This window comes from Pipistrellus kuhlii, unplaced genomic scaffold (genome assembly GCF_014108245.1).
Source record: "Pipistrellus kuhlii isolate mPipKuh1 unplaced genomic scaffold, mPipKuh1.p scaffold_m20_p_10, whole genome shotgun sequence".
Taxonomy (NCBI): domain Eukaryota; kingdom Metazoa; phylum Chordata; class Mammalia; order Chiroptera; family Vespertilionidae; genus Pipistrellus; species Pipistrellus kuhlii.
In genome coordinates, this window is record NW_023425405.1 from 3,956,055 (window position 1) to 3,971,021 (window position 14,967).

Consider the following 14,967-nt stretch of genomic DNA (forward strand, 5'->3'; position numbering starts at 1 on the left):
TATGCAAATTGACCATCAGACCCTCACAAGATGGCTTCCTATGACCAGGCCGGCAGGGGGGTTAGTGGGTTAGTGAGGGACGACCAAACGACTGAACAGTAGACTGTGTGGGGTGACCAGGCCAGCAGGGGGTTAGTGAGGGATTACCAGGCCAATAGGGGAGGGAGTTGGGGGTGACGAGGCCAGCAGGGGGGTGACTAGGCTGTCAGTGGGGCAGTAGGAGGCGAACAGGCTGGCTGGCAGTGGGGGGCAGTTAGAGGCTACCAGGCCAGCAGGGGGGAGGTGCATTTGGGGGCAACCAGGCCAGCAGGGTGGTGCAGTTGGGAGTGATTAGGCTGGTGGGGGGGGTGGGCAGTGAGGGGCCACTAGGCTGGGGGGGGGGGGCAATTAGGTGCAACCAGGTCAGCAGAGGGCTGGCAGTAGGGGTGTCCAGTCAGGTGGGGAGGAGGCATTTAGGAGTGACCAGGTCGGCAGGGAGGGGCCAGTTGGGGGTGACCTGGCAGGCAGGCAGGTGAGTGATTAGGAGCCAGCAGTCCAGGATTGTGAGAGGGATGTCTGACTGCTGGTTTAGGGATGTCCGACTGCTGGTTTAGGGTTGTCTGACTGCTGGTTTAGGGATCCCAGTTTTGAAAGGGTGCAGGCTGGATTGAGGGAACCCCCCCCCCCCCCATGCACAAATTTTATCCACTGAACCTCTGGTACTGTAGTAATTCAGTAATACAGTATTTCATGCTATAGTAACTCAAAGGCACCAAATTAATTAGTATTGGGTATTTACTTTTAGAATTATTTTAAGTATAATAAGATTGTATCATAGAGGTTTTATATAAGAATATATTAATAAAATGTTTAAATGAAATATGTATAGTATTGTAATAAAGAGTTTAAAAAATTGACATCTTATGTCTTTTTATATTCTTAAAGCTGTGTCTGTAAGTTAATGGCTAACAAGACTAGGATTTTGGTCACTTCTAAAATGGAACATTTAAAGAGAGCCGACAAAATACTCATTCTTCACGAAGGCAGCAGCTATTTTTATGGGACATTTTCCGAATTACAAAACCTACGGCCCGACTTCAATTCCAAGCTCATGGGATACGATTATTTTGACCAGTTTAGTGCAGAGAGAAGAAATTCAATCCTCACCGAGACTTTACGGCGTTTCTCACTAGAAGGAGATGCTGTCATCCCCAGGAATGAAACAACAAAGCAGTCTTTTAAGCAGACGGGAGAGTTTGGTGAAAATAGGAAGAACTCTATTCTCAATCCAATCAACTCCTTGAGGAAGTTTTCCATGGTGCAGAAGACTCCTCTGCCCATCAGTGGCATCGAAGAGGACCCAGAGGAGCCTTCCGAGAGAAGGCTGTCCTTGGTCCCAGACTCCGAGCAGGGGGAGGCCATCCTGCCCCGCAGCAACATGGTCAACACGGGCCCCACCTTCCAGCGGCGCCGCAGGCAGTCCGTGCTGAACCTGATGACGCGCTCCTCCATGAACCAAGCTCATATCATCTCCCGGCCCCCAGCAGCATCTGCACGCAAAATGTCCCTGGTCCCCCAGGGGAACCTAAGTGAAATGGACATATATTCCAGGCGTTTATCTCAAGATAGTGGCTTGGAAATAAGTGAAGATATTAATGAAGAAGATTTGAAGGTGTGTATAAATTAATAGTGTTTTGTTGTTGTTGTTGTTGTTTTGCCACAGAGTACAACTGTGGCATATTAGTATGTCACAAAACTTACTCAAAGTATGGCTTTAGCATGAGGTTTATTTTAAGACTCTGGAATTGCAAAGTGCATATTTATGCAAGCAAAAAAAACAAAAAAAACCCACCCACTTAAAAGTGTAAAGAATCAGCCGAAACCGGTTTGGCTCAGTGGATGGAGCGTCAGTCTGCAGACTGAAAGATCCCAGGTTCGATTCCGGTCAAGGGCATGTACGTTGGTTGTGGGCACATTCTCAGTAGGGGATGTGCAGGAGGCAGCTGGTCGATGTCTCTCTCTCATCGACGTTTCTAGCTCTCTATCTCTCTCCCTTCCTCTCTGTAAAAAAATCAATAAAAAATATATATTTTTTAAAAAGTGTAAAGAATCAACTATTCCCCTTTGCAGTGAACATATCTTTTCCAATAAAATGTATTATCAAAGCAAGGGCTTATGTTGAGTTTACTAGACCAATAGTAGTCATTATTATAAATTATAAAAATTATAAATTATTAAAATTATTATAAAACTGCTTTATTACCACCTTAAAACCTCTGTGGGAAGAGATGGAGTATAAACAAAATGTAAACAGATAATAGCAGTAGTTTAGAGAGCAAGGAATATTTTTGTATGTAAGGTATATATACTTATAATCTCTTAACAGCACTACTTACATTGTCATTTATATATGAATCTTACCTGAATTAATTAGTGTGAGCTTTTTTATCTGTTAATATATTTTTATTGAAGGGAGAGGAAGAGACAGATAGAAACATCAATGATGATAGAGAATCATTGATTGGCTGCCTCTTGCACATTCCCTACTGGGGATTGAACCCACAACCCAGACTTGTGCCCTAAACCTGGAATCCTTCAGTCTGCAGGCCGACGCTTTATCCACTGAGCCAAACCGGCTACGGCCTTTTTTTTTTTTTTTTATCTTTTAAATTGGGTTTCTAGACAGGTTTCTTTTTTTTTTTAAAGGTGTGTAAAACTTAACATATCATAACACCAATCTTTAGACAGAAAGTTTTTTACATTAAGTTTTAAAGCACAAAATAGTTTTATTTTAAAAACTAGAGGCCTGGTGCATGGCATCCATACACTGGGTGGGAAGGGAGGTGTATGTTAATCCCGGCCTATGCCCTCTTGCAGCCCAGGATCCCTCAGGGGATGTCTACCTGTTGGCTTAGGCCCACTCCCTTTGGGGAGTGCGAGGAATGGCCTAAGCTGACAGTTGGATACCCCCTGAGGCATCCTTAGCACTGCTGTGGTCAGGAGGGGCTCCCGCCACCACCGCTGCGCTTACCAGCCAGGAGCCTGTCTTGTGACTGAGCAGTGCTCCCCCTGGGGGAATGCACTGACCACCAGGGGGCAACTCCTGCATTGAGTGTCTGCCCCCTCATGGTCAGTGTGTGTCATAGTGACCAGTTGTTCTGCTGTTCAGTCAATTTGCATATTAGGATTTTATTATATAGGATAGGAAGCAATATAAGTGGAGGGGTTTTGTTTAATATTTACTAGAAGGATATATTAAGTGCCTTGAATGAAACAGGCAGCATTGTGATAACTTGATATGTTTACTAGCATAGATCCATTAAGGGTAGTATGACCATTTGCAATCACAAATCATTGCATATTTCTGGGCCAAGGTTTTCTGCTTTGTGAAATGAAAGAATAGAGTAGATTGTCTCTAAGATACATACTTTCAGGATTTTTATAATTTTTATAAGAGGTTTCCTAAAGGATAGTTTATCTATATGGTTTTAATATCAGTTTGAATGAACTTCTCAAACCTGAGCCCATGAATTTAGTTGTAAAGAGTGATTTCTTTGATTAATACCTAGTTATTACTCACTGATTGCTCTACTGCCAAGCAGCATACACTTAGTCCCCATTACTGCCCTAGAACTTTAGGGCAAGAAAGTGAACTTTAGGGATGTTCAACTGCCCAAATTCAAGCAGCATCTAGGAAGTCAATGTGGAGTCCAGATTCAAAGCCACATTTGTTTATTTGATTCCAAAAATCTTTATACCTAACCAGTGGGGAATGTTCCAATTTCATTGAAGTATTAGTTCTTTTCCTGTGAATTTTGTTGTCTTCATGAGAACCAAAAGTATCTTTTTCCTTTTTCCAATATCAATGATTGGTATTTCAAAAGAATTTTTTTAAAATATATATTTTATTGATTTTTTTTTACAGAGAGGAAGGGAGATAGTTAGAAACATCGATGAAAGAGAAACATCAATCAGCTGCCTCCTGCACATCAGCACCAGCGATGTGCCCGCAACCAACGTACATGCCCTTGATTGTAATCGAGCCTGGGACCTTTCAGTCCACAGGCTTGATGCTCTGTCCACTGAGCCAAACCAGTTTCGGCTCTTTTTCAAATTTTGAAATCATCTACATAGGACAAATCAAAACTTCTAGGGGGAATACACTGAGGAGTAGACTTATGTAATTTAAATCACAGCTGGAAGGAGAGATACTACGAGTCTACTGCGAAATATAGAGACATCAGTTGCCCTTAGGTCTATTGGGAGATTTCTACAGCCAGTCAAATTTCACAGTGTATTTGTCCATGGACCCAGTTAAGAAATAAATTAAGGAGAGCTCTGGGAAGCTTCGGTTGATGGTACTGTTCATTTGGTTAAAGGTATGACACTGGAAGCATTAAAATGGTAAAATTGTCCAAAATTGTAGTAATTGGCATTCTTTCAGAATTTTGAAAAATTACAGTGTTCCTCATTTTTCAAAAAGCTGTGTTGTTCCAATGGACATTATACTGGCTGTGGAGTGACACCACACGTGTCACCCATAATGCTTTATATCTATTGAAATTCACTTAGCTTCAAATAGGAATATTTTCTTATTTTTACAGATTCAAAATAAAACCACATAGAAATGTCATGTCACAGGTGATAGGAAACTGTATAGTCTCATTGTAATGACCATGCTTCTTTTCTTCAGGAGTGCTTTTTTGATGATGTGGAGCGCATACCAGCAGTGACTACATGGAACACATACCTTAGATATGTTACTGTCCACAAGAGCTTAGTTTTTGTGCTAATTTGGTGCTTCGTTATCTTTCTGGCTGAGGTAAGAATTTTCTGCTGTAAAATGTTGGTGTGATTTAAAGTTAAAATAAGAATAGTTTGGAAGGACACATGCATATATATGTACACATGCATAAATGTATATACATAAATGCAAGTACATAAGTATATATGTAACTTTATACTATGTAATGGTAGATAAAGTTTCATATAGATATTTTTAAAAAAATATATTTTATTGATTTTGTACAGAGAAGAAGGGAGAAAGATAGCAAGTTAGAGACATCAATGAGAGCGAGTCATCGATCAGCTGCCTCTTGCACACCCCCTACTGGGGATGTGCTCACAACCAAGGTACATGCCCTTGACCGGAATCGAACCCGGGACCCTTCAGTCCCCAAGCCGATGCTCTATCCACTGAGCCAAACCAGTTTCGGCTCATATAGATATTTTATTATTTCATATATACCATATAAAATAGACAAACACATATATTCTCTATATAAAGAGTTTTTATTAGAGAGGTTCAGAACTTCAAAGTAGAATGCCCTTATATGGGTTGAAATGAAACACTGAAAAAATCATTCTGTACTAAATTTTAAATTTATTTGACTCTAGATATTGCAAGTGTTTATTATTAAATATGCAAGTGATGAATAATCACCTTTAAATGACTTTCTTCAAAAAGGAAATAAAAATATATTAGTGGCCTAGTAATCTTTGTAAACAGTCCTTTCAGAGATTTGGATTACCCACTTACAGAGTATTTCTGTGTTCAATGTCACCATCATGGTGTTTTTGCCATGCCTCTGCTGTTCTTCATATCAGTAGGTTTTTAAAAAAGAGGAAGTACAAACAACACAGGCCACAAAATCAGTTTCTCATCACATAACAGGTTTCTAAGTTGATTGATGGGAGAGGCTTTCATCTAGATCAGGAACAGCTACCTAAATGGCAAAAGAGGCCTGGCAGATGGATATAGTGGTTTTGAGGCTGAGTGAAGAACATTGACCTCCATTTGTCTAAAGGGGACAACTAGAACTCAGCACCAGCCAAGAACTTGCCATGAGGGAATTTGGGATCTGTTTTGCTGTCTTCTTATTTATCAAGATAAAATAGAAACCCAGATCTCTCTATATAAAAGCCTAATGTGCACATTGTCCCCGCGGGAGTTTGACTGGGAGACCAATTACTTGCTATGATTTGTGCTGACCACCAGGGGGCGGCACAGAAAGAAGGAAGATCTCTGCTGGCAGCTGGCAGCCAGCAACTGGGAAAGGGAGGCCCTGGCCAGCAGCCTGAGGCCCCATTCTATCCTTATCGCCAGTCCGGCCTAAGGACACTACCCATGCATGAATTTCATGTACTGGCCTCTAGTTTTTCTATAAAATGTTATCACTTTTGCCCTAGCCAGTTTGGCTTGGAGGATAGAGCATCAGCCTGCCAATGGAAGAATCTCAGATTTAATTCCAAGCCTGGGTAGGCTTGATCCCCAGTGTGGGGCGTGCAGGAGGCAACCAATCAATGATTTTCTCTCATCATTGATGTTTCTATCACTCTTTTCCTTTATCTTCCTCTCTGCAATCAATAAAACTAGATATATTATAAAAAAAAGTCACCATTTTTATTTTTAATATTTTTTTAATGTTACCATTTGTAAATGTGTATAGTCAATGAAATAAAAACAAATAAACACTACCTGGCCACAAAAACAAAACAAAACAAAACAAAAAACACACACACACAAAAAACAAAACGCCTATGGATTGGATTCAGCCTGTGAATGACTACTTACTTTAGACATTTATTCCTGAGGACAAACATTTGGTTGTGTCCTAATATACAATCTAAATCTAAGAGGAAGGTCCATGATGCTCTCTGAAAAGAAATGAGCAAAAGAGCTGAATCTACTGATGCTACATAAATGTATATGTGATAGAAACCAAACTGATGACTACATATTGGTCCTATTGTTAAGCTGTTTCTCACCTCATTTAAGAAGTCTACATAAAATATCATGACTCCTTTATGACTGTGTACCATAAGATAGTGTTAAATATCTTAAAGGTATGTCACAAAAAAATTGTCCACGCTATTTCACCTCTAAACCATTGGTTTCCATTTGATCTTTGGGTTCTGATGATAGCTCTTTTGCCATACTCCTATTTTAAATGAACAAACCAAATGAAGGCTTGCTATGAGCTACTGTATATCATAGTGCCAACTCTGGAATTAGATTGACCTAGCTGTGAATTCTAACTCTGTCTTATTAAAACTATGAAACACAACCAATTTGTTGACCTCCTTGAGCTCAGTTTCCTTAACAAGAAAATGGAGGTGGTAATAGTACCAACTTCGTAGGCCATTTTTGTAGGTTAAGAGATACCATGGTTTAAAGCACTTTATGTAGGGCTTGGCACATATTGATCAATGCTTATTTTCATTAATATCTTTAAGATTATGTTGTCATTATAAAGCTCAAGATAATTTAAGGTGAACAAGTTCATAACACAGACATAATGAAGTTTCAGTAATGTTTTTTACACTTTAACAAAAAATATGGGTTGGGTAATTTGACACTCTCACATGAGTAATAAAAATTGCATTGGAAAGTATTTTAAATTTACCTCATTAATCTCTGCCTGTCTTGCCAAGTGACCAACATTAATGTGCATAAAACTCAGTGCTGTGCTACATTTAATCTCAAATCAGCCCTTTGTAATTGCTAATGTTTTGAACTTTTGCATTGACGGATCACATTTCTTGAATGTTTTCAATTTATAGCATTAATGTAAGAAAAAATGGTCCTATCTGAAAGTGGTGGTAATTTATGTTAATTTACAGGAGTTGAGTGTACACATCTTTCAAAATGGTATAAAATTTATTAATTAATTATTGAGCATTGAGCTGCTGCCTATGTGTACAATATTATTAGCTCAGTTAATCAAGAAGATAGTGATCCTTTGTCTTTGGGTTAAAAACTAAATAACAACAGAAGATACAAATGCTGTATTATTGGTTGAGCTATCAAAATTATTGTAAAATGTATTTTTAATTGACAAAACAATTGATAATGCCATTTTGTAAGCAAGCAATAATATAGTGAATAAGCCTTGTGGCCAATATCCTAGAGGCATTGCCAATTAACTGGCTCTCATAATTTTTAAAAAATATATTTTTATTGATTTCAGAGAAGAAGGGAGAGAGAGAGAGAGAGAGAGAGAGAGAGAGAGAGAGAGAGAGAGAGAGAGGGAGAGAGAGAGAAAGAGAAACATCAATGATGAGAGAAAAATCACTGATTGGCTGCCTCCTGCATGCCCCATACTGGGGAATCCAACTCTTAACTGGAGCATGTATTCTGACCAGGAATTGAACCATGACCTCCTGTTTCATAGGTCAATGCTCAAACCCTGAGCCACAACCAGTAGGGCTGGCTCTCATAATTTTGAATGAAAAAACATGGTGATAGTAGACAAATAGTAATTGTTTTAATTATGCGCAAAGTTATGTAGCTAAACAATTTTCACTGATGTTCACAATTCTGGTACCTTATTTGAATCAAAATTTACATAGTTTAAATTTCTTTTATTAAGCTCCTTGATAGCAGTGTTCCTCTTTCTCGTTATCTTTGAAATATTTCATCAGTGCTTTGGAAGATAGTTTAGTTCTTTTAAACTTTGTTTCCAGCCTCATGCTCATCATGATCAGAGAACTTAAAGAAAGGTTAAAATATATTTCTTGCTGAAAGTGATTTAGTTTTAGTTTTCATTGGGGCTGTAATTCAATTTAGATTTTATTATATACATATGTTTAATAAGCTTCTCTTTTACAGTACTGAATGCATAGACTTTAAAATTTTCAAAGTGATATACTGAAAAAATTAGTTTGGTCTGTTCAGTTTATTGCCACTTATCACTAGTATATCATTTTGATAAGCCTCAGTCTATCATACTTTTGTACCATTTTTCAGACTATAGAATAATATCTTCTATAACTTCTGAGATGATAGCACCAAGGATGTGGGCTATAAAAATTTATGTTGGTCTTTCTAGTGTTCCTGCTTTGCATTATTGACTAGATAGAGAGAAAAATGCAAAAAATAGGTTAGGAGGCGGTTTCCTGGTTCCTTTTACACCTGAGGTTATTGTTGTTGGTTGGAGTATCCAAAAAATCCTGTGGGGTGCTTTCATTCTGTAATTTTTAAGAAATGTGTCAGAAAACTGCTATATCTTATGCTTTTATGATTTCCCTTCTGCCTGTTTATCAGGAATCCCTGGGTAGCTTGGACACATAATATGCTCCCATAACACACTGCTGCTATTGGTCGACAGACATCCTTTACTTAAATTGGGTCTCAGTTTAGGACATGATTTGACCTATGGAGAATTAAAATCATGACAAGTGTTAAGTCATGCCAAGGTGTCACTTTACTATTGCTTCCTGTCATTCATTTAGCCTTTAACTCATTCAATACATACTTTTGTAGTTCCCTCAATATGCCAGACACAGTGTTTTATACTATGTGTATAGTGAAGAACTAAAAAAAGCAGACAGATGGAGCACATGAATGTACTTAGGTTTATAATGTTAACAGAACATTTACAATGCTGTGTTCCTTTGGTAAAACTCAAAATGTGAATAGTGTTTCCATAGGTATTCATTTAACACAGATCTCATTTTGTGACTTGGGAGGTGGTTCTGAATTCCGTATATGTACAAAGCTTGTGGGATAAATTGGATTTTGGTTCTTTATCTTTACAAAACATGTCACCTTCTTTTTTCCAATGTATTTTCTATATGATCATTGTATACTCTCTCTGTTGACATCTGTAAGTATATTTTAAATTATTCTGTTATACATTACTTTATTTACAGATTTACCAAATACTGACTATTTACTAGGTATTGTGCTAGGAATTGAGGATACCATGTGAATGAGGCAATTGACTTCTCTCTGCTCTTATAAACTACTTTCTGAAGGAGGGGAGAGATACTCAATACAGTTTGATGGAAATAATTACAGGACATGATAAGCACTAGGAGGAAATACGTTGCTTTAACATAAAGGTGGGAAAAGGAGGTGGGCAGGGAGGCCTTTCTGAAGGAATGACATTCATTGACACCCAAATGATAAGAAAATCCAGACATACAAATACCAGGGTAAATGCAAAGGTCTGTGAAGAGTTTGGTAAATCATGGGAACTGAGAGGAAGCTAGTGTAATTGGGGGGTGGGAGAGAGAAGCAAGAAGCATGTAGTGATATAGAAAAGCAGGCCAGAACTGGACTCCCACACCAATGACTCTCTTAAAGAGCTTATATTTTATTTTAAACTAGAGACCCGGGTGCACAAAATTTATGCACAGAAGGGGTGTCCCTCAGCCCAGCCTGCACACTCTCCAACCTAGGATCCCTACTGGGATCGGAACTAAATGGGCAGTCAAACATACCTCTCACAATCCAGGACTGCTGGCTCCCAATTGCTCGCCTGCCTGCCTTCTTGATTGCCCCTAATTGCTTCTGCCTGCCAGCCTGATCACCCAGTAATCACTCCCCTGCCAGCCTGATTGATGCCTGACTGCTCCCCTGCCTGCCTGGTTGCCCCTAACTGCCTTCTTCTGCAGGCCTGGTCACCCCTAACTTCCCTACCCTGCAGGCCTGGTCCCTCTCAACTGCTCTCCCCTGTAGGCCCGGTCACCCCCAACTGTCTTCCTTTGCCAGCCTGGACATCCCTAACTGCCCTTCCCTGCAAGCTTGATTGCCCACAACTGCCCTCCCTTGCATGCCTGGTCCCTCCTAACTGCCCTCCCTTGCTGGCCATTTTGTAGCAGCCATCTGGTGTCCACATGGATACAGCCATCTCGTGTGTTGGAGTAATAGTCAATTTGTATGTTATTCTTTTATTAGATAGGAAGCAATAGAAGCTTTTAAAGGCTTCAGGCAGGATGTGATGTGGTCCTTTACGTTTTAAAAAGCTCATTCTTGCCTTGGCTGGTGTGGCTCAGTTGATTGAGCATCAAACTGTGCACTGCAAGGTTGCAGGCTCTATTTCCAGTCAGAGCACAAGCCCAGGTTGCAGGTTTGGTCCTTGCCTGGAGTGCATACGGTAGGCAACTGAGCAATGTTTCTCTCTCAAATTGATGTTTCTCTCCCTCTCCTTTCCTCTCTTTCAAAATAAATAAAACATTTAAAAAGAAAAAAGAAAAGAAAAGCTCACTCTGTCTGCTGTATGCAAAATGGATTGGATGTGGCCATGAGGACAGACAGAGACATCTGTTATGACTGGAAGGGATTACTGTTATCACCTAGGCTTAACATCTAGACCAGTGGTTCTCAACCTTTCTAATGCTGCGACCCTTTAATACAGTTCTTCAGGCTGTGGTGACCCCAAACCATAAAATTATTTTTGTTGCTACTTCATAACTGTAATTTCACTACTGTTAATGAATCTGTATTTTTCCGATGGTCTCAGGTTCTATAGCAGCAGTTCTCAACTTGTCACAACCCACTGGTTGAGCTCTGCTATCAGGGTCGCCTGAGATTATCAGAAAACACAGATATTTACATTATGATTCATTACAGTAGCAAAATTACAGTTATGAAGTAGCAATGAAAATAATTTTAAGGTTGGAGGTCACCACAGCATGAGGAATTGTATTAAACAAGGGTCGAGGCTTTAGGAAGGCTGAGAACCACTCATCTAGAGCATTGCGAACCTCTGCAGATTTTCACAGCGAAATATCTAGTTTTGTCTTTCCTACAGTCAGTTAAAGTTCTTCATGATAGAATGTTGGATATTATACCTTATTTGGTAGTATTCACATTTTTGAGCCTTTTATAAACGAGGTCTTATCACATTGCCCCTGGCAGTTTTCTTCTCTTTCAAACCTATTCTCTTTAGTTGTCAATATCAGAATTGTATCTCACCAGGGTTCCTCATAGGTCCTGGATATATTCTTGTCCTAGTTCTACATTATATCTTCTTTTTAAAACCATAATATAAGGATTGACTACATACATGATCAACTTTCATCTAGCACTCATCCTAAGATATTTAGGAACTCATTTAGCAAATAAATCTTTCAAAGGTAGGTACATGACTTCTCTTTCTATATGTATGTACTATGATATTCTACACTCAGATCCATTTTATTTTAATCATGTAGACAGATTACCTTCATAATTTTAATACTAGCTTCTTAAATATTGGTTTTTACTTTTCATATTGGTTCCACTTGCAAAGGTCATTAATCATTCTCTTGGCCATTCATGGATATATCCTTAGAGAATGCCATCATCAGATCCCGATGCCTAACATGGATATATAACAAAAAATCTGTCTGCACACCTACATAACTAATAGTTATTATAATCTATGCACGCATTGTCCAGGATAGTAGCCACCAGCCATGCATGATCATATAACTTAAATAAAATTAATTTTAAAAAATTTAAAATTTGTTTCCTCATTCACATATAATAGTCATATTTCAATTGATTAAGTGTCATATGTGATCACTGGCAACAGTTCTGAACAAGGCACATGTATAATATTTCTTTTATTTAAATTTCTATTGGACAGTGCTGGTCTACACTTTACTGTTTTCTATTACATGGAATGATGTTTAAAACCCTGCAAATAAAGACCTTTTTGTTTTAACCATACCCGATTACCATTCTATCCTAAACTGTATGAACTTTTATAATCTGAAAACATTCTGGAAATGAAATGATGGAACTTGCTTACTCAATTGTTTCTATATGGTCCAAGTATATTTGTTAAAGTCATTATGTTAAGTGTTTGAGAAGGTGTTTGTTTCAATTAATAAAAAGAGTTTGGGTTGCAGGTTCCATGTCTCTACCCACAAGAGCCAGGAAATAACTTTATATCACACTCATTAGATAAGTTCTTTGGAAAATTGCTTTGGTTATTGCTCCATAGTAAATGCTATAAAATATTTATTCTGGGATTTACTCACATCCAGAGAATGTTGGCAATAACAGCATTGTTGGCACTCCTTTTATTGGAACAAAGTGGGACTATAATACCCAAAGAGAGACTCAGAAATATATCCTTATTTACATCCTTGAGTGTCTTGATTAGCCTTAGGAAATAGAAAAACATTTGTACTGGAACAAAGACTTTTGACATAGATTATTGTTGAGTTTCTTGTCATCTTGAGTGTCAAAGAAATAAGGATAGCTTTTCGCTTTATAAATACAGTGCATAAAGGCGTTCTGCACAACGTAGGAAAGTAGGAAAGTGAGACTGATGCCATTAGATTTTTCATCATTATATTCCTATCTGATATGTGAATTTAGCTAACACAGATACATCTCTTTCAAGTATAGAACATCACAATGTAATTTCTTTATTTTAAATTAAATTTTATTGTTTAAAGTATTACAAATAGTAGCACATATGTCTCCTTTTTCCCCCATTGCCCTTTCCCCTATAATGTAATTTCTTAATTAATGCTAAATGTTCTTCATAAATTTTTATATTTTTACATACTTCAGATACATTTGAGTATGAAATAAGACATAGATTTCTCATACCAAGACTATTTGTTTCTTCCTTATTTTTATGCTGTTTGTTCATTTTCAAATTATTTTACTCACAATTTCTTGTGGTTTTTTTTTTCTATTTGAATTTTTGGTATAGTTATTATTGAGAAAATTGTATCATTTCAGTCATTTCTAATATTACAATTGTGGGGGCATCAACAAAAGATTGTTTTTCCACAAGTTTAAGAGACTATAAAGTCAAATTGATATAAAACAGATCATTTATATATCAAAGGAAGTAAAAAAGCACACATAGCCGTTAAAATTTTATTTTGTTTAGTTATGGCATAAAACATTTGTCCCTCAGCCAAAAGTTTCCACCTGAGAAAGCCCAAATAGTATCGATAGGGTATGTTTTATCTTGAATGCACCTTATCTTTATTCATAAACTGTGAGGTTTTGTACTGTTGAGACTTTTAACTGATTTTCATAAATAATAATCTCATCTCTTCTAATAATTAATTGGTTTTATAGAGATTAGCCCCTCATAATCATTGCAAGTCAAATGAAATTATTTATCTGATTATAAATAACCAGATAAATTATCTACTAGCAGGCTGAGATTACTCTCTTTATAAGAAACAAAGTTTATTTAAAACATTAAGTTATGATCTTAGCTCTCCTGTGAGGTAATGAATACTTCCTGTTGAATGAAGGAAAAAAAATGACAAAGTATTTAATTCAGTGAAATTTAAATCCCATTAACTTACTACAAATAATGATTTTTTTTTTTTTTTTTTTTATGTTGGTCATGGTGGAATTAGAGGTGGGTTTGGGAAGAGCAGGTAAAGATGGTGGGGAAAAAAATCAACTGTGTCTTGATTGTTCCATTCCAGGTGGCTGTCTCTTTGGTTGTGTTGTGGATTCTTAAAAAGTAAGTATTCCATGTCCTATTGTGGATTATATTTTGTTACTATTGATTATTCGGGTCTTATTAAGTATTGTAATATCCACTGTGCTTCATTTCCCTACAATATCACAGAAGTGAAAAATGGAATTATTTTGTTTAAAATTGTGAGCACGTGCAAATCCTGCAGTGTTTCACCAATTTCTAAAGAATTCAGTTGTGTTTCCATGAAACACAAGGAAAATATTTAAAACATTATATGTTAGAATTTTCTTTGAGTACTTAATAAGAATTCATTTTATCTATTTCAATGGTGAAAAAGTTTAATCTGCTTTCTTGCAATAGTAAATTCTTGAGATTAATGTCATAAGCTCTGCTCCTGAAATATTTGTGTTTCTTTAGACTCAGCTTCTGTTTCCTTACATAGAGTATTGGAAGTTTAATGGGAAGGTTTTGTTACTGAGTAACAGTTCCCTTTTCTTTACAGAAAATCTACTCCAGACAAAGGGAATAGCACTGCAAGTACAAATAACAGCTCTCCAGTGATCATCACCAAAACCAGCGAATTTTATGTTTTTTACATTTATGTGGGAGTAGCCGACACTTTGCTTGCTCTGGGATTCTTCCGAGGTTTACCACTAGTGCATTCTCTAATCACAGTGTCAAAAAATTTACACCACAAAATGTTACATTCTGTTCTTCATGCACCTATGTCCACCCTCAACATGTTGAAAGCAGGTACGTGACTGGGTTTACAAACTGAAGCTGCTGATCCAGCGCCAGAAGGGCCTGTGAT

At 37.6% G+C, this 14,967-nt stretch overlaps 1 protein-coding gene across 11 annotated transcripts in view; it reads left to right on the forward strand.

Annotated features, from left to right (window-relative positions):
* Window positions 1-14,967, forward strand: part of CFTR (CF transmembrane conductance regulator) — a 177,809-nt gene that overhangs the window by 89,137 nt on the left and 73,705 nt on the right. For 10 of the 11 annotated variants that reach the window (XR_004985842.2, XM_045576273.1, XM_045576269.1 and 7 more), the window contains 4 exons: window positions 925-1,651; window positions 4,673-4,801; window positions 14,161-14,198; window positions 14,659-14,909. Coding sequence is in view for 10 of the 11 variants with exons in the window: in XM_045576273.1 (XP_045432229.1) it covers window positions 925-1,651; window positions 4,673-4,801; window positions 14,161-14,198; window positions 14,659-14,909 (1,145 nt within the window). In the remaining variant the exon portion in view is untranslated. The remainder of the gene's footprint in view (window positions 1-924; window positions 1,652-4,672; window positions 4,802-14,160; window positions 14,199-14,658; window positions 14,910-14,967) is intronic. The other variant, XM_045576260.1, reaches the window with a different exon arrangement.